General features: G+C 57.9%; 7 protein-coding genes across 7 annotated transcripts; 3 read left to right on the forward strand and 4 right to left on the reverse strand.

Moving 5' to 3' along the window:
- Positions 1-104: 104 nt before the first annotated feature.
- Positions 105-3,341, reverse strand: MYCTH_2299262 (uncharacterized protein). The gene is made up of 7 exons (XM_003660628.1): positions 3,153-3,341; positions 3,024-3,058; positions 2,875-2,936; positions 2,713-2,744; positions 1,195-2,647; positions 694-1,140; positions 105-627 (listed from the first exon to the last, which is right to left on the reverse strand). The coding sequence occupies exons 2-7, from the start codon at positions 3,034-3,036 to the stop codon at positions 271-273; spliced, it is 2,364 nt and encodes a 787-aa protein (XP_003660676.1). The 5' UTR covers positions 3,037-3,058; positions 3,153-3,341; the 3' UTR covers positions 105-270.
- Positions 3,342-4,716: 1,375 nt separating this feature from the next.
- Positions 4,717-7,876, reverse strand: MYCTH_2299267 (glycosyltransferase family 2 protein). Its single transcript, XM_003660629.1, has 3 exons — positions 7,676-7,876; positions 7,447-7,613; positions 4,717-7,378 (listed from the first exon to the last, which is right to left on the reverse strand). Exons 1-3 carry the CDS (start codon positions 7,715-7,717, stop codon positions 4,804-4,806), a joined length of 2,784 nt encoding a protein of 927 aa, XP_003660677.1. The 5' UTR covers positions 7,718-7,876; the 3' UTR covers positions 4,717-4,803.
- A 2,550-nt stretch (positions 7,877-10,426) lies between these two features.
- MYCTH_2299268 (uncharacterized protein) lies at positions 10,427-14,852 on the reverse strand. Its single transcript, XM_003660630.1, has 9 exons — positions 14,753-14,852; positions 14,647-14,691; positions 12,549-14,587; positions 12,192-12,483; positions 11,703-12,136; positions 11,322-11,639; positions 11,131-11,269; positions 10,968-11,073; positions 10,427-10,669 (listed from the first exon to the last, which is right to left on the reverse strand). Exons 1-9 carry the CDS (start codon positions 14,769-14,771, stop codon positions 10,663-10,665), a joined length of 3,399 nt encoding a protein of 1,132 aa, XP_003660678.1. The 5' UTR covers positions 14,772-14,852; the 3' UTR covers positions 10,427-10,662.
- Positions 14,853-17,111: 2,259 nt separating this feature from the next.
- On the forward strand, positions 17,112-20,499 carry MYCTH_2299273 (uncharacterized protein). Its single transcript, XM_003660631.1, has 2 exons — positions 17,112-19,153; positions 19,277-20,499. The coding sequence occupies exons 1-2, from the start codon at positions 17,365-17,367 to the stop codon at positions 20,176-20,178; spliced, it is 2,691 nt and encodes an 896-aa protein (XP_003660679.1). The 5' UTR covers positions 17,112-17,364; the 3' UTR covers positions 20,179-20,499.
- A 352-nt stretch (positions 20,500-20,851) lies between these two features.
- MYCTH_2299276 (uncharacterized protein) lies at positions 20,852-21,867 on the forward strand. The gene is made up of 3 exons (XM_003660632.1): positions 20,852-21,443; positions 21,502-21,606; positions 21,673-21,867. Exons 1-3 carry the CDS (start codon positions 20,881-20,883, stop codon positions 21,734-21,736), a joined length of 732 nt encoding a protein of 243 aa, XP_003660680.1. The 5' UTR covers positions 20,852-20,880; the 3' UTR covers positions 21,737-21,867.
- A 442-nt stretch (positions 21,868-22,309) lies between these two features.
- On the forward strand, positions 22,310-24,157 carry MYCTH_2299277 (uncharacterized protein). The gene has a single exon (XM_003660633.1). It carries the CDS (start codon positions 22,505-22,507, stop codon positions 24,101-24,103), a length of 1,599 nt encoding a protein of 532 aa, XP_003660681.1. The 5' UTR covers positions 22,310-22,504; the 3' UTR covers positions 24,104-24,157.
- On the reverse strand, positions 24,157-26,709 carry MYCTH_2299279 (uncharacterized protein). The gene is made up of 10 exons (XM_003660634.1): positions 26,338-26,709; positions 26,234-26,279; positions 26,090-26,175; positions 25,932-26,009; positions 25,742-25,864; positions 25,668-25,688; positions 25,447-25,608; positions 25,315-25,374; positions 25,160-25,260; positions 24,157-25,048 (listed from the first exon to the last, which is right to left on the reverse strand). Exons 1-10 carry the CDS (start codon positions 26,398-26,400, stop codon positions 24,211-24,213), a joined length of 1,578 nt encoding a protein of 525 aa, XP_003660682.1. The 5' UTR covers positions 26,401-26,709; the 3' UTR covers positions 24,157-24,210.
- Positions 26,710-26,750: the final 41 nt, after the last annotated feature.

Below are 26,750 nucleotides of genomic sequence, written 5' to 3' on the forward strand. Positions count from 1 at the left end.
CTCATGTACCGGTTGGCCTTCATGTAGCTTCTGTGTCGTACCTCCCGACTCGAATTCTTGGTCATGAGAACCTCTTTTAACAGATCATTGACGCCCAATACATGCTTTCGCTTCATATTCCTATGAGACCCATCTATCAAAAAGACCACCCTGTGAAGGGCCTTTTTGGCACCCTCACGTCCGCGTCCGGTAAGAATAGAAAAAGGAAGAACCCAAAGCAAGCTGGGGAGTCGTACGTCCCATTAGGAGATTGTTCACATCATTGGATTCTCACTGCTGAGCACCACCAGCCTCGTCAACCTCGGCCTTCGGCGGAGCGTCGGCATCCGTCATCTCCTCGTCCTTCGTAGCGCCGTCACCATTGGCAGCGTCACCACCATTGGCAGCGCCACCACCATTGGCGGCTTCTTGTTCAGCCTTCTCGGCCTCGGCCGCCTTGCGGGCCGCCTCCTCCTCGGCCGCCTTCTTTGCCCTCTCGGCCTCAAGCTTGGCCTGGAGCGCTTGGCGCTCGGCTTCGACCTTCTCGAAGTGACGCTGCACGACGGGGCCAGCCAGAGCACGGATCTCATCCATCTTGGCGATGTAGACGGCCTTGGTGGTGTCGTCGCCCTCGTCGTAGAGCCAGTCCTGTGACTACAGTTAGCGTTGTGCCTTATCGTAAGCGGGAGCGCTCATCGCTCAGAAGAAGCATACCTCAGTAGCCGTGAGCTTCTCACGGATCTTCTCCTTCTCCTCCTCGCTGGCAAACTCGGCATACTGGTCGTCCAGCTTGTTGCGGAGGTCGTAGATGTACGTCTCAAGCTCGTTCTTCTTCTCTTCCGTGTCGGCCACCAGCTTGTCTTCCATCGCCATGGCGGCTTCCTTCTCGGTGGCGGCGTGCTTGGCCGACGGCTCGAGGGACTGCGTCGCGCTGACGATCGGCAGCTCGCCCTTGCGGACTTGCTTCTTGACCTTGCGTGTCTTCGGCTTCTCCTCCTTGTTGTCCGTGTCCATGGCCTTTTGCGAGGATTCAGTGGTTAGCTCAGCTCTTGGTTCTTCGGCATCCGTCGTAGCGGCCTCGGATCCGCCCGATGGAGGAGTCTCGGTCTTGCGACGTTTCGAGTCCCTCTGGATCGTATCCTCTGACGCACCAGCGCCCACCTGCTCCGAGGCCACCGATGAGGGGTTGTTTCCAGGATGCATAAGAATACTCACATCGCCGTCCTTCTTTTCGCTAGCTTCCTCCTTGATCTCCTCTTCCACCTCCTGATCTTCGACGTAGTAGCCGCTCTCGACGTTCAGGACACCGTGGATGTTGACGCGGGCCTTGAGTTTGCAGATCATGAAATCCTCGGGGCCTTCGCCCGCCTTGACTCCCTTGACGGAGAAGCGGCCGATGAAGGGAGGAACCTTGCCCGGTAGGCTCTCGGGATTGGTGTACCTAGCCTCCAAGTCGAATGGCTGCTTGCGGTAGAAGGTAAGGATCTTGGTCGAGGGCATCACATTGCCCTTGTTGAAGACAACGAGGCTGGTGTCCTCGTCGGGGATATCGGCATCCTTCTCCCAGGCGAACTCGATCGGGTAGTTGATGATGTCCTGGACGGCAAAGTCGCGGACCCTGAAGATGGGGGAGAGGATGGCGCAGCTGAAAGCGCAACCACGGGCAATGGCCTCGTCCTGGTTCAGCGTGAAGGAGAGGTTCTTGCCGAAGAAGTTCTGGATGCGCTCCTTGATGGCCGGCACGCGGCTACCGCCGCCGACCACCTCGATGATGTCGATGTCCTCCTTGCTCAGCTTGGTCTCGGCAAGAGCTTGCTCCAGGACGGTGTCGATGCGGTTGAGCAGAGGCTCGACCATAGCCTCGAACTCCTGCCGCGTGATCATGGCACGGACATCGATATCGTTCATGAGCGACTCGATGTTCATGGGCGCCTGCTGGTTGGCAGAGAGCACCTTCTTGAGCTTCTCGGCGGCGGCGTAGACGCGGGACAGGGCCTTGGGGTTGCTGTAGATGTCGATCTTGTACTTGCCGAGGAACTCCTTCTGCAGGTGCTCGACAATGGCGCGATCGAAGTCGCGGCCGCCGAGGTGGCGATCATAAGCGTGGCCCTTGACGGCGAGCTCGCCCTTCTTGAACTCGACGATGGAGCAGCTGTAGTCGCTGTAGCCAACGTCGACGAAAGCAACCCGGCGCGGCTTCTCGTCGGGGCCGGGCAGGTCGAGCTTGGTGATGCCGTAGCCGAGAGCGGCGGCAGTTGTGTCGTTAATAAGGCGAAGGAGCTTCAGTCCGGCAATTTCGGCGGCGTCAATGAGGGCGCGGCGCTGGGCATCGGTGAACCAGGCGGGCACGCTCATGACCAGGTCCGACACGGGGAGCTTGACCTCGGCGGCGGTCGTCTGCTTGATCTTGGTGAGGAACATGGCAACGAGCTGTGTTGCCGTGAACTGCTCCTTCTTGCCGAGATACGTGACCTCGGCGCCGACCTGGCCATTGATATCGACCAGGGGCGCCGAAATGTACTTTTGCTCGATCTGGATATCGGGATCGTTGAGCGAGCGTCCGACGAGGCGCTTTAGGCAGCCGACGGTGTTCTTGAGGTTGGAGATCTCCTGGGTCTTTGCGGCCTCGCCGAGGTAGCGGCACTTGGGGCCGAAGCCGACGAGCGATCTGTCGCCCGAGGTTAGACGCCGGCTCCAGGCTCCAGGACGAGACGGGCGGTGTGTGACACTTACGGAGTTGCCCGGTTGGAAACCTCATTGGTAATCTGCAAACAGAGCCTGTCAGTGCTGTGTACTGCTTGTCTTGGTCGCTATCCCCATCTGGCTCTGGCGCATAGCTCGATATTTTATAAGGGGCCCGGGCGGTGGCGGCAGAGACGAGGAACTTTTACGTACCACATCGACACCCCGATTCCTCGCGACGGCGATGACAGTGTTGAGGGAACCGAAATCGACACCTGCAGCGCATTTGCATGTCAGCGTCTTGTTCTTGCGGCGCGCAAAGGGTATGGCCGGGCAGGTGGGGAAGGGAAATCGCAACTTACCGACGACACTCATGTTGGGCGGGAAGTGAGGGGCACTAAAAGAAGCAACACTTCGTGTAAACAAATGAACCGTCGGACGAGCGAACCGGATATCGTCAATCACGGCTTTGTTTATGGAAAAGCGCTTACCAGCTCAGTGAAGTGTCGGGAAGGTATGCGATTGAAGGTTAAGGGTCTGCGCAGATGCAGCGTCTGGCAGTCGGTCTATCGGGTGCAGAGAAGGGGAACCTGGAAATCCTGTATCGACAAAGCAGCAAGTCCAGTTGGCAGGCAGAAAAAGGAAAAAAAAAAAATCAGACCTTCAAAGGAGCCCGATTCTGCTGGCGAACCAAGGGCGGGTTTCCCCTCCATGGGGCCTTATGGGGGGGCAGCCGCTAGCCCCGCACCGGGGCGTCGGCGCCTAAGCCAAGAGTTGGCGGAACCCGGAAGAAGATTCGAGATTGGCTCAGAAGGGCAGGGCAGGCGCTACCTCACAACGAGAGGATCTAATATTACAAGAGATTCCTCGCGGTATGTACAATATTCATCCATCTTATCCAATCAGAAATGCTTTAGAAATGTGATTAAATCTCAGTCCCGGTAAAGTGGTCTTGTGATTGGGAATTGATGTTGTCCATCCCCGATGCTGCCTGACATCGACCTGCTCCTACACTACCAAGCGAGGGTCTGAGCGATAACCATCGCCCGATAACCTTATCACGTATTGCACGCCTCGCGTGCACCTATCACCCCACCTCGAAGGCACTTTGCCGCAGCCAGCAAGAGCACACACTGCTGACATTTGCCAAGCCACCGCCCCTCCGCACTTTTTCGCATTTGAGTGCCCCGCCATGCTCTCTACTCATGCCTTATGTATGGTGTACTGTATGTATGTCTCTGTCTTGGGACACTCTGAATTACGCTCGAGAGGGGAAGTCACTATTACTCTCGCCACGAGACGGAAAAACCAGGCATATCGTCACTAGCCGGTCGCCGCCTTAATGGATGCCCAACCGGAAACCGAAACGCGGACTCCCGGAGAATTCGGACCAACGAAGCAAACGAAACCATAGCTAGCGGTTTGATGGTTTTTTCTTTTTCTTCAGATGCAATGCCCAATTGCACCATATTCAACCTCTTTGTCATGCCCAGACCCAACGGACCCACGGGCGTTGGATCCCTAGTACGTAATAAACTGGTGGCCAAGAAGGTTCGTAGGACTCCAGGACTTCGCTTTGACAAGCACTGCGCTGTGAATCCATGACTTTATTACTCGGAAGTTCCGTGAAGGTGCCAGGTATGTATATCTGGTCGCTAATAAGGCTTGTGCCCTATCCAAGATGGTGCGATCTGCGCCACAATATCCCGTGTGAACGAGGCAAACAACGACGCGGCAGGGAGCCGAGAGCGTGTATGTTCTGTTTCTCTTCAAGCTGGATCCCTACGTGCATGCGTGCAGGCTTGCATAGCGTCTCGCAGGGCGCAGTAATAACAAAAACAGGACTGCAGGATGCGTCCCGGTGAAAGTGCAGGTCAAGATATGGACGTATACGAAGGTACTGTTCATGCAAACATGTGTACAAACATACATACAGCCACATTGCCCTCCTCGACATATCATGTGCCATATGGTGACATCTCCTCAGTCTAAAGGGCACTTTTTGAAATCAACGCCACCGACGCGCCTTTTAATGTCGAAACCGAGAGCAATGGAGTACATCCGAACCATTTGGAAGAGACGAACAACAAAGAGCAGCCCATAGACAATCTAGTATCCAAAACCCCTGTTGAACGACTACCGCTACCTCGCCGTCTTCCCAGATCTGTCTCTTGACGACGAGGCGCCGCCATTAGGTCCCGGCTCCCGGGTCGGAGATGTCCCCATTGCCGCCTCTAGGTCGTCTGCCGTGGTTGGTCGCGTCCAGCTCGCCCTTCCCAGTGGGCTCCTCCCAGACCTCGCCCCGGCGGTCTGAGGCGGCTGCGGAGGAGAGTGGGGAGAAGGAGGATGAGGGACAAGAGGCCGCCTCCCACCCTCAGCAGCAACACTCCCGTCCAGCAAGCTGACCTCTCCTCGCGGTTGTTGCTGTTGCTGTTGCTGTTGTTGTTGCTGCTGCTGCGGCCGCTGCCGGTTCCCGCCGTCATCGTCCCCCACCTCGACCACGTAGCCGCGCTCCTGTTGCCGCCGCCGCCGCTGCCGCTGCGACAGTCTCCTCCATACGCGCGACTCGCGCATGGCGAGAAGCTGCCGGACCTGACTCGCCTGCGCGAGCTCGTACTTGCGCCGGTCCTCCTCTCCCATGATGCTCTCGACGGTTTGGGGCATGTACACCGCCACATCCTTGCCGCTGCCGTTGCCGTTGCCGTTGCCGTTGCCGTTGCCGTTGCCGTTGCCGTCGTCCCCGTGCGGTCCCGAGAGACCACTGTCGAACGAATATCTAGAGTCCTCGTTGTTGTGAATGTTTCTGTAGTTACTACTGCTGCTAAAATAGTTCCTGCCGGTCTCAGCCTCGTTTAGGGAGATGAAGCGGTTGTAGTTGGTGTTAGTGTCCGTGATGGGCGAGGCGCTGCTCTCGAAGAAGGAAGGGGTGGCGAGGGTGAAGACGGAGTCGTCCGGGTGGTGGTACCACCCGGATGCGGTGCGCTCGGGCGCCGCAAAGCGGCCGTCGACTTGGTCAGGAGGGAGGAGGAGGGCGCCGCCGGTGCTGGCGCCGGTGTCGATGCCGGTGATGGTGCCAGATCTCCGGGTACTCCTGCTTCGCTTGTTCCTCCCGGTATCCTGCTTATCCTCGTCCTCGTCTAGGTCGCCGTCGGTGTGGGCGCCTTGGGCGCCTTGGGCGGCGAGCTCGGCCTCTGCGCGCTTTTGGGCTGCGGGTATGAAAGACTCGGGCACGATGTTGAGGTCGTCGCCGGTCTGCTCGGCTTTTTCGATGGCCTGTTGAGCGGTGGTGTTCGCATCGGCCGCGGCTGCGTCGGCGCGCGGGCCGCCCCATGTGCGCTGGCCGGCCGTGAAGATGCCATAGACCATGTAATACCAGTTGAAGAAGGGATTGAGGACGAACATCATGGGATAGAGCCAGATCTTGAAACGGCGGAGCTTGGCGCCAAAGTATATCATCAGCAGCCAGTTCAGGCCGAGCGAGATGGCGATGAAGCCGACTGGTAGCTCGTTGACCTTCTTGGACGTGGTCAACAGCGCCAGAACCATGATGAAGAAGAGCAGGGCGGTGGTGCGGATGGTGTTTTGCATGAACCGGACGAGGACCAAGATTGGATACCGCCTCCACAGCCGCCAATCGGTCAACATGCAAACCTCGTTGGTGATGAAGCCCAGGAACCACCTGCGGCGCTGCTTGATCAGCGACCGCACCGTCTGGACGGCCTCGGTCTTGCAAAAGGCGGACGTGCACATCTGGATCTGATACCGCTTTTTGGCGCCGATCATGAACAGATGGGTCAGCCAGCGGTCCTCGCCCAGGTGGTTCTTTGCAAAGTCGAAGAGGTCCTCGCACTGCTCAGTCTTGTCGGCAAAGTAATACTTGGCCATGCGCCGAAAGGCCGAGAAGCGGAGCATCGTCAGGGCGCCCGGAAGGCAGGTGACGGCGCCGCAGCCGGACTCGACCGTCCGTTCAAAGAGCTGGCCGTGGACGTACTCCATATCCTGGAGGAGGGTGATGAGGCTGTGTTTCCTCGTGGTTGATGTGATGACACCCGTCATGGCCAGCATATCCCGCCGGTTGCCCGGGCTCAGCTCCATATCGTAGACAAAGTTCTGCAGGCAGACCCTGTCGAGGATGCAGTCCGAGTCGATGAAGAGGATGAAGAGGTTGTCATTCCTCTTGAGGTACTTCTCATAGACCTTGTCGATGAGCTTGAAGGTCATCTTTTGGCAATGCCGCTTCCCGCCATGGGGAAACCTCGAGACGGTGATGCGGGCGGCCTTGTACGTCACGTCAATACTCTTGGGGTACGACTCGAGCGTCAGCGGGACACCGAGCTTCTCGATGGTGTTGAGATACAGCTCGTCCACCTGGTCTCCGTCAAAGGAGAGGAAGACGTGGATACAGGAAGGCGGATAGTCGCAGTCGACAACGGAATTGATGGCGGTGATCAGGACGTCCGGCTCCTCCTTGTAGCAAGGCATCACGATAACGACCTTGGGAGCGGATACCTCGTCAAGGACCTGCTTAATGCGCTTCGTTCTCCCGAGCTGATGCGTGACGATCTGGTAGACGCAGAACAACCAGGGGATTGTCAGGAGACCGGCAAAACTCCAGAAAGCGAACCACTGGAGGAACGTGACCATGGCTGGGGGCCAGAAGCGGGCGATGACGCTCGGAAGTGGCAGCGTCACGACCATAATGGGGAGGAAGATGAACCTTTGTTCGACACACATGTCAGCTGCCTGTTGAACGCTGATCAAGCTTTGGGGGCGGCCGCGGAATACCTGAGCAGCGTAAAAGCGACTCCAACAAGGACTGCCAGGACCCGAACGGTCCAGTGCTCGGCTTTGACAAATACCTTCCACAAACAGTAGAGGAAGGCGGCTATCCAGAGGACCCATTCGAGGAAGGCAGCAAGCATAATTATGCCTACGATGGAGGTGTACACGATCTGCCGACAGCTTCAGTCTCTCCCGCTCTGCGGCCCTGCGCATGAGATATGTCACGACTCACGTCCTTGATCGGCCATGTTTCTTCCACACCATCCGCCGCCATTCTGAAGAAGAGCGATCGAAAAAAGTGAAGAGGCGAAAACGATGGTATGAGCCGCTCAAACGGCAGACGGCGTCAGGGAGACAGGAGTGATGATAAAGAAGGACAACGACAGCCGAGAAGTCACGCCGTGATCCATACGAGAAAACTGAGCTGCGTTGGCGCGTGGGAAGCTGCAACGAAGCGGTTGACGGGTAGGTGCACAAGCGAACGGCTACCCTGCAGCGCCGGCGGCCAGTCAATCTCTAGTCCCCTGGTTCCCAGGAGAGCGAACCTCCTCGTATCAGAGAAAATATTTCCGGCGAGGGCCGTGTTTTCTATTTCAGGAAACCAGCGGGCTCGCACCCAGAGTGTGCGACCGCAGCCTTGCCCAGCCCAGCGAACATGGAACAGAGAGATGAGCAGGTGAGGAAAACGGGGAAGCTGTCAGTAAGGGGACAGCAGAGAATAACCGCCTCTCTCGCATGACACAGCAAACCGCGACCTCACCGATCTGACCCAAGATCCAGAACCAGAACCAGAACCAGAACCAGAACGTGGACTGGAGAGCGCTGATCATTCAAGCCGACATCGACGAACACGCCATCAACCGGCCAGCCCCAACCAGTAGTCGTGCCATGTAACCGTATACTCGCAGCATACGGGCTACGAGCTCAGGTGGGCCTGGCAGGCCGAGCCGTCAATAGTGTATAATATCTGTAAATGAAGAGACACTTTAGCCGGTTCCCTCTTGGTGCACCCAACAATGATGTGCTGCGGATTTCGCCATCTCGCAAGAGCCGCGTCAAATGGCCGAGGTAGCATTTTAACTGCGCAGTTAATGCTGTGTAGCAACCCGGATGCGCATCTGCGCCCTGACCTCTGGGCCTGGACGCTCCAAGTATGCGCTGAAAAGAACCACGTCGGGCCAACCACGCCGCCAGGCTGGGCCCGGATCGACAGACGCGTGTTGGTGGCGCGAGATCGAGGCTAGGTAAGTTCGGCAAATTTTGTTACGGTTCGCAAGGGCTTAGGTTGACGGTCGAGAATACCGGGCATGTAGTCGTTGCGCTGACAAATGTCTGCTTTCCCGAGCGAAGGGAACGGGTTGAACCTCACAGAGCGTTGACTAAGAACAACTCTGATAATCGTTTCCGGGTCAAGCAAGGGGGATAAGGTCTGAACCTCGCACGAACTCGTAGACATCGGAAAGAGAAGACAATAGGAGGAAAAATTTATATAGAGAAAAACAATTATATAAAGACATGAGCACTCTCTCGGGCTCTGCAGAAGAGGAAGCGAGCAAGATGTTTGAAAGGCGCCTAGACTCGTTAACTTCAACAAGGCGATGGCACCAGCAACGCAATGAGAGCATGCAACAATAGCTGACAGCGAACCTAGAAGAGAAAAAAAGAAAAAAGGAGCAAAAAAAAAGAGGAAACAATTGGTCCGGGAACTAAGATTCCATCGGCTGGCCCCGAAGTGGCAGCGTATGCAGCAGGCGAGATGACGAGCTGAGCGCATCTGAGAGTGGATTGGAGACTCGAAGACATCGAACCTTCCCGCGGCGTTGCCTCCCTATTGGCACGTCGGAAAGGAGGACCGGCGGAAGGAACCGAGCGAACAAGGAAAAAAAAAAGGGTGTGTATTCCCGGAACCATTGCAGCACAGAGCAGAGCTTGTGCGAAACGAAACAGGACATGGCCTGGCGCCAGTACATACGTCGTACGTACAAGCGTACCGACGAAACCGAAATTTGCAATGAGAACCATGAAGAAACAATATAAAACAACCACGAGACAAAGTAACATCATCTGCCGAGCGCGCTAGACCTGGCCACTCGGAGCCGCAGAGACGGAAGGAGGCTGCTGGAACCTTGCTTGCCTTGGTGGGCGGGAGGGCAGCCACAAGCAGGCGCGGCAGATCTGCCGCCGGGCCGGGTGCGGGTGTGGGGTCTCTCCCCTGGGACAATGTGACATCAGGTCACCAACAGCCGTTGCGTTCACGAAGAGGTATATGTATGTACATACAGTACAGTACATACATACAGACTGTTTTCCCCAAACGAACTTTTCCAGACTAGTCTAGTAGTAGTATGAAATGAAAATTCGTCATCGCTTTGCGGGATATAACCTTTACACTACATGCCCACACTGGGAATCACGTGGCCGCTAAGACGGGGAGCGGTTTATCGGATCGGTCATGGGGAGCAGGTTCGAAGCTTCCCGTTGCCTTCTTCGGGGGGCCTCGAGCTATCCTGCTTTTCATACATTGTACCCTTGAATGTCTACGTGTATCACCTCCGTTCCGCCGGCAAGTTCAGCCCGGCCGACTTTACCAACATTGAACATGGTCACACGGCATCCGATCGTGTAGACTGGACGCTATCATACACTGAACACGGGAGCCCCAAAGGTCGTGTAAAATTCTGCAATCTGTTGTGTATCGCACACGCTATGGTCGTCTTGCCTAGCCTGATAGCCACTCGCTTTGGGTAGAAAAAAAACCCGTCTGCGAGCAGACTTATCGAGCGCGTCTCTTCAGGGAATCTACCCGTTCCGGGGACCGCGGGTCCTTCACTCGCAGGCTGTCATCACGCAATCGCTAGGTCAAGGAGGACCGGGCTGGTAGGAGCTAGCAGCCCACAGACAAATCTGACCTCCGCCCGCTAGACAATTGCGTCCGGATGCTGGATGCGTCGTCAGTGGCATTCACCAAACAACGCCCACCGCCTCCCCAGCTACTAGTATGATGGTGACCTGACTTGGTGACTGACGAGTCTCGGCAGGTTCAGCAGACGCCAGATAGGTCGAGTGTCTGTCTTCTTCTGCGGCCGAGAAGCCCGCATTCCTGGCAGCCAACATGATCTTCCCTGAAGGGAGCTGGAGTGCGCCGGTTGGAGTTGCCCGATAGCTTAAGTGCTTGCCACCGTCGAAAGTCATAGGGTTTGAGATTCTTTGCGGTCCGGTTCAAGTCCTATTACGCACCGCACACGCGGCTTTTTGTCAGAAAAAGCTCGTGGTGATTGAGGGGCTTCTCCGGGTGTAGAGTGTTCTGGGGAACTGTCCTCGACGTCTGCCCAGAGCAGAATCCCTTCATCGAGGTGCTAGTCAATGCTAGTCAAGCTTCTGGTCCGCCACCGCATCGACGGGTTTGCACTTGCAAGACGTTTTGCCCTCCGTGATTTGGAGCTCGATTCATAGAACGTTCGCCGGATAGCGTAGGGCACTTGCCCGCAATACTGAGAGTGTCACTTTCTGGGGGGTAAACATACCAGTCAACGTCGCTCAGTTGGAGTTTCCGAACCCGCTGTCCGCGCTCCTTGTTTGACCGAGGGTCGAGGCGGTTGAGGTGATGGTGTGTCAGACCTCTGTCGTGACCTGCAGGGATATGGTGAGCAATGGTGCTTGGCTTAAGAGAAATTGGGAGCTGTATACCATCTGGTTCTTCACTCTCCCGTAGATCGTAGTTCAAAACCAGGTTCTTGATCCGCTGTTGCTCCTCCTTTGCCGCCTGCCGCTGGTTGATCATAGCAACGGCAAAGTTTGAGTCCGAGGGCAGTTCGACCGTTCGGGTCTAGGAGTGGTTAGCTAACGTTAAAAGCACCGCGAGGGAGCTAAGCTCTCACTTGTTGACGGTTGCCCTTCTTTGTCAGCAGCGAGAAAGCCATTTTCCCACCCGGGGTCCCGGCACTGCTCTCGGTAGCCTCTCCGCTCGGAGCATCACGATTCTTGGGCCGGACGGGGAGAGGGAGATCGAAAGGCTGCTTCGGCTGAAACTTGCGCGTCTCAAAACTTTCGGCCATGATCTTCGCATATTCGCGGTCAAACTCGGCCTCGAATTCGGGATCGATCTGCTCTTCTTCTCTGGTGACGACGATGGCTTCTTCTTCTTCCTCTTCTCCCCCAGACTCATTGCCGTTGTCGGCCTGATCCGGCTCAGCGTCCTGAGTGGTCGAGACACCGTCAGTCTCTGCCTCTGATGTCAAGAGAGCGGATTAGGGACTTGCCTCAGCCTCGACCTCGCCATCCTCGGAGCCCGACTCGTCATCATCATCCTGGTCCCCGACAGGCTCGTCGTCGCTAGATATTCCGCTTGTTTCATCGTCCTGTTCCACAGCCTTGTCCAGGCCAGAGGACTTCTGATCCTGGGCCATGGCAAGCTGAAACACCTTCGTTGCTTCCTCCAAGTTAGACGCCAGCTTCCACTGAGGTCTGGTCAGGGAAAATATGTCCTGAACGAGAAATTCAATGTCCATGGGCAGCGGGTTCTTGGTATAGATGTAGTACTGAAAGAAGGAAAGAAAGTAGTCCAGTTTCTTTCCGGCGGCACCCTTGTTGAAAAACATGCCACAGGTCTCGAGTATGGTGGAGATCAGGCGAATGCGGAAGTAGTCGTCAGGCTGGTCAAAGGGGTTAATGCGACCAGGGATTGGTGGGCCACCTTAAGCCTCGAATTAGCAAAGGAACTTTGCGTCTCGACAGGACGGGTGGCATACCGTGGCCGAAAGTCATGATCTTGTACATGACATCAAAGATAACGGGGTGCTCGAGCATTCGGTAATTATAGAGTTCTCCTAGGTATTTGACCTCGGCAATTCGGCGCTGATTGAACTTGAAGTCGTTCTGTTCAAGACCAAATGCAATGGACTCAATGACGGAGTCGATGACGCCGATGACGAACTCGGGATGGTATCTGTTGAGAGCACTCAACAGGATCGCAAGGAGGTGAATGTTGCCGAATTTGACCTTGTCTGGCCTGGAAAAGACCTTGTGAAGCACGGCGACCACCTATCCAACCAAGGTTAGGTAAATGCGGCACGCAGTGCAGATGTGCAGGCTGAAAGAAAACATACCTCCTTTTCCTCCCAGTGCAGCCTGCGGATCTGCCTCAGAACTTTGCTATAATTCCTCTTGGTCAGGTCTGAATACGCGAGCTTGCGGATGAAGAGCTCCATTGGAGTCCTCTCCTTCTGCTGGATCGCCGGACGCTGCGGTGGATCGACGTAGTACACGGCATTCTCGATAAGCATCCTCTCGGCCGGCCCGATGTGTTGCACCGACTTTTTCCGCTGAAGCGTCTCAAGGAACGTTGACATGCGAGGAGAGGTCTCCGGATTCCGAAGGAGGTACCGGCCACAATTCTCGAGCAAGTGGCAGATGATCTCGATATTCATACGCGAGAAATCGTCCAGACTGACCTTGAGGCAATGGAAGACGACGTGTTCCGGAACAATGCCGAACTTGGTGAGTTCAGCGAGGTAGCGGATATTGCTGAGCCTTACTTGACCCAGAAACTCCTTTTCCTTGCGCCGCTGCAGACTTCGGAACTCGGAATCGAGGTACTCCACGAGCCCCTTTGGGATGTCGCTCATGTATTGGCCAAGCGTGGCGACAAGTCTGGCCCAGCAGGGGAGGAGATCGCCACGGCCCTTCGGCACATCGGTCAACGCCTTGATGAGCCGGTTTCTGGAAGCCTTCGAGTTAAGGTAGCAGAAGTCGATGGCTGTCTGGTCGGCCGCTTCCTTGGTTGTGAGGTCCGGCAGCCGAGAAAGCAGCGCATCGACCTGGGCCCCGATCGTCTTGTTCGCGATGGCCACCGACTGATCGTCGGCGGCGGTGTCGGCAGGCTTGGGTGCCTCGGCCTGTTCTGAAGGATCGATCTTCTTGCCAACCTGCTCGTCTGCGTCGGCCTTCTTCTTCTTGACCTCCTCGAGGAGGATGTTAGGAACCTTGCCCCTAAGGTCAACAAGGTTCTCATAAAAACGACGCTCCTCTTCGTCTTCCCAGATGCCGGCGCCGTCTCCCTGGCCGCGCAGATACTCTCCGGCCTTGACGATGCCAATGGAGCCGTTCGCGCCACCGGAAGCGTCGTCGCTGTCCTTCAGATCCGGCATCTCGGCACCAATGACATCGGCAATGACCTGCGCGTTAGCCACGAGACGCTCCTGGGCCTTGACCTGCTTCTCGAAGCTCGCCTGGCGGTCCTCGAACACCTCGCCCGACTTGACATAGGCCTCGGCGTTCTTGCGAGACTGGTTGTAGATGGCCTTTTGATCTCGAACGAGATGGCCCTTGACGTCCTCGAAGTAGTGCTTCAAGACGTTTTTGAAGCGCTCTTGCAGCTCGGGCGGAGCAAAGGGAGGATCTTGGAGCGTCGCTTCGGGCTCGCCCTCGTGATCCTCGTTTGCCTCCCCAGTCTTTGTCGCACCATCTTCCTCGACGGTCTTGCGACCCTCTGAACCGGCGGCTTTGACGCCGAGGATATCCCAGCTGAATACCTTGACGAAAACGACAAGCAGCGGGAGATTGGCGTGCTCCCGGTCATGGTTAAGAAGGTCCTTCAGGACTTCGAGGGGGAAAGGCTCGGCAGCACCCCCCTTTGCGGACGAACGGGCCTTCACCTCGGCCTGCTTGCCACTGCTCCCATTCGTAGCATCGTCCGGGCGTTTGATGTCGTCGAGGGTGCGCAGGACATCAACAAGCCACAGCTCAGTCACAACCCGTAGGAGAACCCGCTGCCTCGTCAACCGGTCCTTTTCCTCCTTCTCTCTCGCTTCCGAGCTGAGGGTCTTCAAAACGCTCTTGTCTGGCGTAGCCATCGACCTTCCGAGGAACCAGCCCAGGTACGATGTGAATTCGGCGGGCCCAAAGCGCTGGTGCAGGGCGCTGACAATCTCGACACCAGCTTCAATCTCGCCTGGGGACTTGAGCCGGCACAAGCCTTCATGGCAGGCCGATACGATTTCAGAAAGGTACTTGGACAGGCTGACGGTCTTGATCTCTTGGAGGAAGGTGTTGAGGGTTGCAGGGGAGATGGCGGTTCGCAGACGCTTGATGAACGCGGTGTTCTTCTTCATGGTCGAGTCGAGGGAGCTGGCGACGGGGAAGATATCTGGGTGGAATGAGGCTATTAGCAGTGGTTCATGGGAGTCAAGATATGTCCATACTCACCCTTCTCCCCGTTCCAAGCTCGCGTGTTTAGCACGCGCAGCTCATCTGGGACCACGAGTTAGCCATCTCAACCAGAAGAGGCAGTACACATGGTGGTCGAGCATACGCCTCCTTGCGCGATTCATGGCGGGCCGTTCTCTTGGTGTATGCAGGCAGGATCGGTTCTGCAGCGGCGATGCATTCGGAGTTCGAGATGCTAAGGGTTGAGAAACCGGAAACGACAATCCCCATCAGCAATGGTAGGCATCGGTGACGTAATTTGCAGAAGCAGCCTCTAGAGGCACCGTGTTAGAGGAGACTCCTAGAGCGTGCGGGAAGCCAGCGAGGTTGCGCTGTCGAGGTGCCAGTTGCAAGTGATGGGAACACCGCGGTGATTGAAAGTTGGAGGAGGTACGGTGAACGAATTGGTAGTGGTCAGTTTTGGTGGATTCCCTCTCAACCATGCACGCATTAAGATTGGGCCATTAGGCGCGTTTTAGCGCTTCGGGCGGTGGTCCTCGACTCTCTCGGCGAATTGCCCCGCAGTGCGCCAGCCCCGCGCTGGCTTCCAAGGATGGCTCCGGGCTTGCCTTGCCCCGAGGTTTCAGGACCTGTAGGCAACTAGGGTTAGGGTAATAGTACCAACCTACTTGTAATCCGCGCCACAGGTTGTCACCTCTCCCGCCGGACCTAGCACCACCAGCGCAGGCCGAGCGCTTAATTTGCTACCGCATTAGGTTGGCGTAGATTTGGAGTACGAAACACTTCAAGGTAGAATGGAAGAGCAGAACTAGGAACATGGCGCTCCACGACTGAGAAAAGGAGTTTCAGAGCATGTTCAATTCAGGCAGGAAAGGAACAGGGCATTCCAGGTTATTTCTCTAAGGATAGCAGCAGAATAAGGTGGGAATCAGGTCTCGACTAGAACTCTATAAGGAAAAAACTGCTAGTTAATGTGTTGCCCAATCCGTTTCCTGTTCTCGAGATGGTGTTGGCGCCCTTCGTCATCATCCATGATCGCGTAGAGTCGGAGCTGTTGTCGATAATAATAAAGAAGAAGAAGAAGAAAAAAGAAAACGCTCTATGATCAAATTTGAACAATGTCTTCCGTCGACAGCGACGATTACCTCGACGCCGACTTGACCGACGCATTCAGCATTGGCTGCTGGCGGTCCACACGAACGGGCAATTGGTCTCAGGTCTCAGCGGTGGGTCGATCCTTCTCAAGTTGCAATCACGAGGTCGAGTTACCATGAAAGTATGTATCCAGAATAGAAAGAGAGGCAAAGGATAAGAAGAGAACGAGGTACTTGTATGTAGCCGCGATGGGAGCGGGTCTTGGTCCAATGTCGGCTGGTGGCGAGCCGAACCGGGATTGGCCCGAGCGAGCCAAGCGCTGTGTGCTCAGCCGTTGTTGGCGCAGGAGGTCCCTGACAGATAGGGTTCTGGAATCTGGACTTTGCTGCGGGAAAAAAACCCGTCGTCCCACATCGACAAGCCAAGGATCGCTGATAACAACAGCAACCACACCCGTGGACTAAGCTCTTCCCATGCTGTTAGTGTAATCGATCTAGTGTAATCCGTACACTATCCGGAAATGGCAAAGCAACACACGCTCCAAGGCGTGGGGGTAAGTTGTACGTACTGTACAGTACTGTACAGTACATACGGATACGAAGTACTGTACATAGTAAGTTTTACTACCTCAAACTCGGAAGTCCGACCTCTCAATTGGCAGCAACTCCCCTCCGTTTGCAGCAGGAAGCAGGACATTTCCTAGGTCCGGAATGAGAGAATGCTTCCATGCAGCGTCCTTCCCAAACCGCGGATTTATACTTTCGGTCCTGCGCTGCCAGTCCATTGTGGCAACGCCGTGGGTAGGCAGGATCGAGCATCTCCGGCGACTCTTCCGGGTGGACCGCCTTATCGGACGGCCTGATTTGCGGCATGCCTCATCGCGGCGAAACTGCTGATAAGACCTGCTGCCGCAGTCCGCCCATTCCTGTGTCTGACGCACACCGATTGGGGCATGTCCGCGGAAAAAGAGACGATCCTCTCCACTAGGTGGTTTCCGCCTTTAACGGATCGAGGAAACATTAGTTGTTAGTAGTAACACGCCTTGAACGCCTTGATCTCCGGGGCTCCTCCTCGGACGACCGCGGACCGCCGGTCAGAGTGGGTGGGTACACCACACTACACGATACTATCGCGCATCGTCGTTGTCCCTGCTCTCTCCCCATATGGCGTCACGGGGTAGTATATATTCTACACGGAGCTGGAGCCAAGGCAGGCCCACCGTACGGATTACACCGCCATGGTTCCAAGTTTCTTCGCCATTGAATCTGTTATTCGTGTACTAGTAGATCAAGCCATTGCCGGTTGCCGATATCATGCAACTCCGGTCAGGCCACGGAGAAGCCATGCCCGCTACGGGTTGATGTTCCCTGTTCCCTTTCATAAACGGGAATAAGACGAAGTGCGCGGCGGGAGTTGGGAGCCCATACCCGACCTCGATGCTTTCCCCGGTTCTTCCATTCCCTAGTACTAGTGTAGCTATTTCAGAGTCTTCGTGCCAGCCCTTCCCCGGAGGCCCCTGGCGCCCCCCCACCCCTTCCTCTCCTGGCGAGAGTGCACACAGTCTTTTTGTACAGTCTTGGTCCCATCTAGTGGGCGTTTTCCCCTTCTTTCGTCCCCATTGTCCGTAGAGAGAGTGTTGGGTCCGACCGCCTACCGACGACAATGGAGATGGCGCCCTCGACGACCTCCTCCTCTTCTTCCCTTGAAGGGTCCCCGATGACCTTCCCATCACACCTGCCGCCAACCCCTCCGCTGCAGGATTTTGACGAATATCAGAAACAAGGTCTCAGCCTGCCGACAGATGGCCTCGGACGATCCGTCCCTCCGTACCCTCTCCCTCCGCCGTCGAGGCAGAACAAGGTGCTGCCCGAGGACCTCAAAACGCCGGATGACCACGTGGAGCGGGACCCCCGCCTGATCCGGCTCACCGGAGTCCACCCCTTCAACGTCGAGCCCCCCCTGACCGACCTCTTTGACGAAGGCTTCCTGACCACCAAGGACCTGCACTACGTCCGCAACCATGGCGCCGTCCCCCGGGTCGAGGACTCATCCGTGCTCGACTGGGACTTCACCGTCGAGGGCATGGTCGCCCACCCGATCACGCTCACGCTGCGCGACCTGATCCGGACGTACGACCAGGTGACGTACCCGGTCACCCTGGTGTGCGCGGGCAACCGGCGCAAGGAGCAGAACGTGGTGCGCAAGACCAAGGGTTTCTCGTGGGGTGCCGCCGGCCTGTCGACGGCGCTGTGGACGGGCGTCGCCCTGCCCGACCTCCTCGCCCGCGCCGCCCCGCTGCGCGGTGCGCGGTACGTCTGCTTCGAGGGCGCCGACCGCCTGCCCAACGGCTGCTACGGCACCTCGGTCCGCCTCGGCTGGGCCACGGACCCGGCGCGTGGCATCATGCTCGCCCACCGCATGAACGGCGAGCCGCTGCCCCCGGACCACGGCAAGCCCCTCCGCGTCATCATCCCGGGCCAGATCGGCGGCAGGAGCGTCAAGTGGCTCAAGCGCATCATCGTCACGGCGAAGCCCAGCGACAGCTGGTACCACATCTACGACAACCGCGTGCTGCCCACCGTGATCAGCCCCGAGGAGAGCGCCGACCGGCCCGACGTCTGGAAGGACGAGCGGTACGCCATCTACGACCTCAACACCAACAGCGCCATCTGCTATCCGGCGCACGACGAGAGGGTGCCGCTCGGGATCGCGCGCGGGGACGCGGCGACGTACAAGCTGCGGGGGTACGCCTACGCCGGCGGCGGCAAGAGGGTGACCCGTCTGGAGGTGACGCTCGACCAGGGCCGGACGTGGATGCTGGCGACCATGTCGTACCCGGAAGACCTGTACCGGCTCGCGCCCGAGGGGGAGACGCTGTTTGGCGGGAGGCTGGACGTGTCCTGGCGCGAGACGTGCTTCTGCTGGTGCTTCTGGTCGCTGGACGTGCCGCTGTCGCGGCTGCGAGACGCCCGCGACGTCATGATCCGGGCGATGGACGAGTCCATGATGGTGCAGCCGCGGGACATGTACTGGAGCGTGCTGGGCATGATGAACAACCCATGGTACCGGGTCGTCATCCACAAGGAGAGCGACACGTTGCGATTCGAGCACCCCACCCAGCCGGCGCTGATGCCCGGCGGTTGGATGGAGCGGGTCAAGAAAGAAGGGGGCAACCTTACCAATGGGTTTTGGGGCGAGAAGGTGGGCGGCCAGGACGCGGCGCCGGCCGACGAGGCTCCCGCCGCCAAAGAGATCAGCATGGTAAACGAGAAGGTCACCCGCCGCATCACCCCCGAAGAACTCCGCCAGCACTCGGGCGAGGATGAGCCGTGGTTCGTCGTCAACGGCCAGGTCTATGACGGCACCAAGTTCCTCGAAGGCCATCCCGGCGGCGCCGCCTCCATCATCAACGCCGCGGGACAAGACGTGAGCGAGGAGTTCCTCGCGATTCGTAAGTTGCCCTCCCTCCTTCCTTTCTTCCCCCCCTCCCACCCCCTCTCCCTTCTTCCCTTCCAAATTTATCTCGGCAACCAACCCTGACACGGCCAAAAAAAAAAAAAAAAACGAAACACAGACAGCGAGAACGCCAAGGCCATGATGCCGAGTTACCACATTGGCACGCTGCCGGCCTCGGCCGACCTCTCCGAGGAGCCCTCGGACGAGGCGGTCTCCTCCTCCTCCGCCGTCTTCCTCCAACCCAAAACCTGGCGCCGCGCCCTCCTCGCCTCCAAGACGGCCGTATCACCGGACACCAAGGTCTTCCACTTCACCCTGCCCTCGCCGGCGCAGGCCGTCGGCCTCCCGGTGGGCCAGCACCTCCTCGTCCGCCTGCGCGACCCGGTCACGCGCGAGGCCATCATCCGCGCCTACACGCCGCTGTCCGAGGGCGGCGAGGTGGGCACCCTGCGCGTGCTCGTCAAGATCTACCGCGACTCGCCCGACGGGTCGCGCAAGGGCGGCCGCATGACGCAGGCGCTCGACTCCCTGCCCGTCGGCCACCCCGTCGAGTTCAAGGGCCCCGTGGGCAAGTTCGAGTACCTGGGCGCGGGGAGGTGCGTCGTCGGCGGCCGGGAGCGGACGGTCGCCCGGTTCGTCATGGTCTGCGGCGGGTCCGGCGTGACCCCCATCTTTGCCGTCCTCCGGGCCGTGGCGAGGGGCGAGCGGGACGAGACGGCGTGTCTGGTGCTCGACGGCAACCGCGGGGAAGGGGACATCTTGCTGCGCGAGGAACTGGATGGGCTGGTGCGGGAGAGCCGGGGGAGGTGTAGGATTGTGCACGCTCTGAGCAGGCCGAGAGACGGGTGGAAGGGGTTGAAGGGGCGGATGGATAGGGCCTTCTTCGAGAGGGAGGTTGGCGCTCCGCCGGCCGAAAGGAACGCGATGGTATTAATTTGCGGGCCCGAAGGCATGGAGAAGGCAGCGAGGGAAGCATTCTTGGGGATGGGCTGGGATGAGGACGATCTCCTTTTCTTTTAGTTTAGCATCATGACATGAACTTTGGAAGGGCGACGTGGCGTTGGCAGGCGTCGGGAAAATGCATGGTCCCGGTATTCTTGTTTTTGATTCTAAGAGGGAGGGGGGGAAGGGGGAGAGAAATGTAAAGAAAAGGGCACAGCCATGATTCATGATTCTCAAATGACCGACCACTCTGGCGAACTCGAGGGGCCATGAAAGAGAGTCCTCAAGGTTGAACCGCACATCAACCGAGGTGGGGTGCCGTGAAGGAAGGGTGAAGTGGCGCTGCAGAACTGATTTCCCCGGAGGTACTCAATCTTTAGGCGGAGACTTCCAGTTTAGCTTGTTTATTAGCCCAGCTGCTTGCATCTCCGGCGCTGTCAGCCGAGAATGGAAGGCACCGTGTAACGCAGAGCACGATTTGGTGTATTTCATCCGTATAATTAACTAGGGAAAAGTGAGCTGGAAATACGCAGGTACTGTACGGATTACCTTCGTTGCACATCAGTCACGTGACGTTGCCTCGTCCCGCTCAGGCTCCCGGCCCCAATTGGAGCCGGCGATTGGGCGATTGGTAGGCAGAAGCTCTGACTTGGGGAAGCAGCAGACGAGCACTCCCCGAGCGAATTCCCGCTCTGCGGCAGCAATCAACCGCCAGCAGAAAACGAGGAAACGAATAAGAAGAAACCGAACGGGAACGCTGCCGAATCATTTTTCGCAACGATGCGCGCGACCCTCCGCCTCTTCGCCACCGTCCGGCCCGCGGCGCGCTACCTGGAGCCGGGCACCCCGACGGGCCTGACGGGCCTCTACACGCACGCCTCGCCGCGCTCGACCCTCCTCTACCTCTACTCTACGACCCTCGAGAAGCTCAAGGCCGTGCCCGAGCACTCGGTCTACCGCCAATCGGTCGAGGCCCTGACGAAGCACCGCATGGGGCTCGTCGAGTCCGTGGTGCCCCCGGGGTACCACGAGTGGGCCGAGAAGGCGCAGAAGCTGCTGAGCGAGCGCCCGGACGAGTTCGACGTTAAGGGGAGCGACAGCGTCGACGGCGCGCGCGCCATCAAGGTCGAGCGCGGCGGCCGCGCCTTCGTCGTGCGCCAGATCCCCCAGAAGGAGGACATGCGGTACGAGGAGTGGGACGGCGAGCAGGACGAGGGCCCGGAGCTCGAGGGCAGCCGGACGCTCGAGGAGAGGCAGGATCTCAGGCACATTTTCGAGCGGAAAGACATTTCCGATGTCGACCACGTCGAGTGGGAGCCGGAGCCGCAGCTGACGGCCGACCAGTGGGTACTCGGAGGTTGCCGCTCCAACGAGCAGGTGCTGATGCAATGTTTGATGCAGAATCGAGGAGCTCGAGAACAAGATCGGCGCCGGCCTGATCGAGGAGGTCATCCAGGTCGCCGAGGGCGAGCTGAAGCTGGTTGACACCATGATCGAGCACAAGGTGTAAGTACCGTCACCTATCGAGTTTCTCTTCTGTCGGGCGTGCCGGTTGCTGACAGGTCTCTCTAGCTGGGAGCCTCTTGAGGAGCAGCCTGCTGAGGGCCAATGGGTCTACTTTGAGCGGAAGCCATAAAATGGGAGGTGTATTGTACATCAGAAACTGTACATAAATAGACTCGATGCACGCCCAGCCCGCCCGGGCATAGCGTTCAGTTCGGGCACGGTGTTCCCTATCTATCCCTTACAGGACGAGGGAAAGGTTATGGTGGCAGGGGTGTAAGGTACCTATGGAATAGGGCAGAATAGTCTATAGGGCGATATGCGGGAGGCTTGGAGAGGTTTAGAAAGGGGGAAACACGCCGGGTTTACGTCGTTTAATCCCGTTGATTCTTTGCGCGAGAGGTATGGAGTATAGGAAAGTGTGTACTTGTGGTGGTATCAGATCTTGTCATATGGAGGGGATGAGAGTCTCCATTTACTATCCGGCCATGAAAATCTTTCACCTTCACCTCACTTCTCACTGTAACCAAGCAGAGCTCGCCAATGCTACCAAATGGAGACGCTATACGCTTATCAATAAACGGCCATTGATTATGTCGATGAGATTATACTCTGGTTCCACGGTGTGTTGTAGCGTGGAAAAAGGGGGGGGGGGGAGCCAGGTTCCGCCAGCGACGACCACATGTCAAAGCTCTGAACCCGTCATCACATTTTCATTGATCACTGAATGAATCGCCGTTTGGTTAGGCACAAAACTCACCATCACGAAAACAATATTTCTGCGTTTTAATACCGCGCAACCGATTGAACCACGCTAGATTGGGAAAAGGGAGAGAGAAACAGAAAACTAAAAAAAAAAAAAAAGAAAGAAAGAAAGAAAAAACTTACACAAAAGGGAGAAATGATGAACAAGCCTTCAGTCGCACCCCACCGCAAGCGCAAACGCACCCCCTCGGACCCAGTCATCAACCCTCTCTCTCACCCCCCGGACACTCTCAGGCAATTCGCCATCGCCGGCTACCCGATCCACAAACCGGTCCCGTCCAAAGCCTATCCGGGCTTTCCTCACCGCGCCCCGCGGCCCCAAAGAGCGCACGGTGGTAGCGGCGACGACGACGACAACAACGACAACGACCACAGAAATGACGGCGGTGATGGCCACCTGGACAATACCGATGCCGACGCGGGCCCGGCGTCTCGATCTCGATCCGCCGCCGCGGCAAGCGACGCCGATGGCGAACAGGAAGACGACGACGACGACGATGGAGGGTGGCGGACGACCGACGGCGAGACCACCGAGGCCGAGACGGACCGCTCTCGCGGCGGCGCCACCACGGACGGCGGGAGGGAGTCGAAGCGCCACGGAACGGGGAAAGGGACGGGGACGGGGAAGGGAAAGGGGAAGGGGAGGGAGAGCCGGGGTGGTGGTGGGGAGGTGGACCGGCTCGCGCAGGCCTACCGCGCGCGCGTCGGGTGGCTGACGGCCGTGGTGCGGCGGTGCCTGGCCGAGGGGGACGTGGCGACGGCGAAGCGGGCGTTTGGGCTGCTGGTGCGGGCGCGCGTGTACGGGCGCAAGGTGGATCTGCGGCGGGAGCGGTACTGGGAGATGGGCGCCGAGATCCTGATGCGCGAGGGCGAACGGACGGCCAGGCGGCGGGAGCTGCCCGGGAGGGAAGAGGGCGGGAGCGATGCGGAGGGGGGGTTAATGGAGGAGGAGGAGGAGGAGGAAGAAGAAGAAGAGGAAAACGAGGAGGCCAGGGCCGCGAGGTTCGCCCGCCTCCGGGCGTACTACGAGTACCTCATCCAACAGTACCCGTATAGCAAGCAGCATCCCGGCACCGCTAGCAGCGTGATGGATTTCCAGGTGGCCCTGTTCAGCGCCGAGATGGAGGAGGCTCACGCTGCGCACAGGAGGGGCCTGGAGAGGCTGCAGCGGGGCGATGGGTGGGACGGAGAGGGTGATGATGAGGAGGTGGTGGCGGAGGAGAAGGAGGAGGAGGAGGAGGACATGGATGTGGATGAGCCGATGATGGACTACGGCCCGGCAAGACACAAAACGGGCCGGGAGCATGAAGGGGAGGAACACCTGCGAGGCCTCAGCCGCCGCGAGCTCCGGCTGCGCGACAAGGAAAACCATCTTCGGCTCGAGGCGCTCCGACGCATGGAAGACGTCGCGCAGCGGATGGACACCGTCATGGAGACGTTGCCGTTCGCTCGGGACCATGAGCTGCTCAGGTTGAGGGCCATGGTAGCGCTCTACATTGGAGATCTGTGCGTGCCTCCCCCACCGCGGTCAACGCTGGAGGAGGAGGAAGGTAAAAAAGCACGGGCTGGTCAGCGCATGAAAGCGAAACGCCTCTTGCGCCAGATCAAGGAGGCCGGCGGAAGGCTAAGGGAAGATGGCGAACAGCTTCTCGAGTCTCTGGTGTCGGATGACGAGGATGACACTCCAGACGAGGGTCAATCGGTGCTCCCCATGTTCTCGTCGATGCAAGTCTGACAGGGTCGCCGCCGACGGCTATCGTACAGTCTCGATATGTAACAATCAACCACTTCTCGCGAGAGCGTCCCCGCGACTGCAGCCCCGATTGTACACTACATGCAACCTCACGCGATAGTCGTGGCCACACCCTTCTCCTTCGCCCATCGCTGGTAAATCAGCGCCCGATTCCCGTTGCCCACCACTACGCACCATTCTCCCTCGGGGCTCCAACCGACCTGCCTCCCTACGAAACCCCCTTCAACTTGCACGGTGCGATGTGCCTTGATCTGCCCCACCGGATTCGACAGGTCGTACATCTCTGCCCAAGCCTGCAGCGTCTCCCTGCTGTGGCCCAGCCCCGTCACGCTCTCCGGGTCCGGACTGGCCGAGACCATCGACTCCTTGTCCCCCGCACCGCTCCCGGCACCGCCACTACCGCCCATGACAAACGACCTCAGACTGGTTGTCCCGTCGCCAGCCGCGCCAGTTGCCGTCGCCGCAGTTGCCGTCTTCTTCCCCCTCTTGACCATCAGCCAAGCAGGCTTTTGCACGCCGCCCTCGCCAACCGACGGCCGGCCGGCCTCCCTGGCCTCCCGAAGCTCGGCCATGTAGCGGCTGTACGACCCGAACCGGGCAAAGTCCCAGAAGAACGTCTTGGATTTGGCGTTGGCGAAGGCCAGGATCGGGTGCTTGCCGGGGGCGTGGAACATGCGAAAGCGCATGAAGAATTGCACGCCGCAGTCTGGGGTGTGGAACTGGGCCAGGCGGGTGAACATGGCCGGGCGGGACTGGGACAGTGTGGGCGCGAAGTAGGAACGCGTCTGCTTGGCCATGTCGGTCGGCGTGGGCGCGTCAAGGGGTCCGGGGATTGGATCGGCCGAGGAGAAGCCCTCAACCTGCCAGAGCACGATCGTGTCCTCGTGGCAGGCGCGCGAGAGGATGAGATCGCCGTGAAAGGCGACGCTGGGTGAGGGACCGGAGGTTAGACTTCCTTCTCGTTCTTGTGTAAAAGGGAGGGAGAAGGAAGGAAGAAGGGGGGGAGGGGTGGGGATTCAAGGCAACGAGGTTTCTTACCAGTCAACAAGGTTGTTATGGATTTCGGAGGAGGAGAAGTGGGGATATTGTATGACGATGGGGATGTCGATGTGTTCGGTTGGGAATTCGGGGAGCGCCCACTGCGGGCTGTCAGTTGGACGTGGTAAGAGATGAGGTACCAGCATCTATCTTACTAGGTTGATGACCTGATCGTGGCCGGTAGATAGGAGATAGCGCCCGTTGTCGTGGAAAGCCTGGTAAGGTGTTAGCGCCGACGTAGGCGGAATGGCAATTAGGGATGAATTCCGGCTTGGAAGCAGACGTACAACACTGAGCAGGTCGTAGGAGTGGCTTTCGCCGCCGAGGATGCAGACGCAGGGTTGCTTCTCGTGGGCCGGCGCGAGGCTCCATATCCGTATAGTCGTGTCGTCTGACGCAGACGCTATGATGAGCGGATTAGCTGGCGAAGTGACGATGTCGTTGATGCCCTAGCCCTGGTCAACTTGGTGATCTATTGGATATCTCACGGTTTCCTTGGTCATCTTACACCTCCATGGCCGACGAGCGTCTGTTCATGGTCAGTCTCCGCTATTTTAGCCACAGGGAGACTTGTGGACGAACCTTGGCCAACTTCCCCTGCTTCACATTGTAGATCTTGATGTTGGAGCTGGTGCCGGCGACGCAGAGCAGTGGTTCGTTGGTTAACGGGTCTTTTGACCAGCAGCTAGCGCAGTTGGCATCGTCCTAATGGCGTGCAATCGTCAGGGCTGCTTGATCGGAATGTACCTGCCGTACACCCGCGAAGACTTACGCTATCGTCCCTGATGAGCTGGATTATCTCACAGGGTTGGGCATCCCTATCCGTCTGGTTCAACCGACAAATGACAGCCTGCGGGTAGACACTGGGTTTAGTCGCACTTCTCAAACCTAGCGAAGCCGCAGAAGCCGCAAAACTGGGTCTCTTCTTACATGCTTCTTGCTTGTGGCCGCGAAAACCGGCGGAGCTCCCGGACGGTTGTATGGATAGAACTTGACGTCGAAGAACTCAGCCAGGTCTAAAGTATATCAGCATCGCCGCCTTTCTGGGAGAGGAAAAATCCAATGCATGCATACCCTGGCTCGCTGCTTGATCATTTGGGGAGAGATATTTGTAGTCATCCTGGGATGGGGGTATAGTGAGCACTCTGATCTGATATGGTTGGCATCGAGGACCGAACCTGAAACAGAAAAGATGCACGCAACCGTGGAAGCTCCCACTCAGCTAAATCGGCCGAAGGCATGATGCATTGATGAGTGCCAGAGTGGTTCCTTCTTGTTTCAAATTAACTGGGTGAGTCTTTCTTTCATGTATGGGCCTAAGGCAATGAGCGCGCTGTGGGGCGGGAAGGGCGTTGCGATGTGCGCTCGACCAAGTTCGTGGTTGACTATCCCAAGCCAGGCTTGTAGTGCGTACGAACGATGAGTTGTTGCGAAGATGGGGCGTCGCGACTTCGATACTGAGATAACTGGAACGGTCTGAGCTACGCAACCTCCAAGTAGGTAGCCACTAGCTCGTCGTTATGAACCAAGTGTATGAGGTTCGGTGCCCCCTGCTCACTATCAAAAATAAAGTGGGTCTAGAACTTTCAAC

The sequence above is a fragment of the Thermothelomyces thermophilus genome, chromosome 1, assembly GCF_000226095.1.
Source record: "Thermothelomyces thermophilus ATCC 42464 chromosome 1, complete sequence".
NCBI classification, from domain to species: Eukaryota; Fungi; Ascomycota; class Sordariomycetes; order Sordariales; family Chaetomiaceae; genus Thermothelomyces; species Thermothelomyces thermophilus.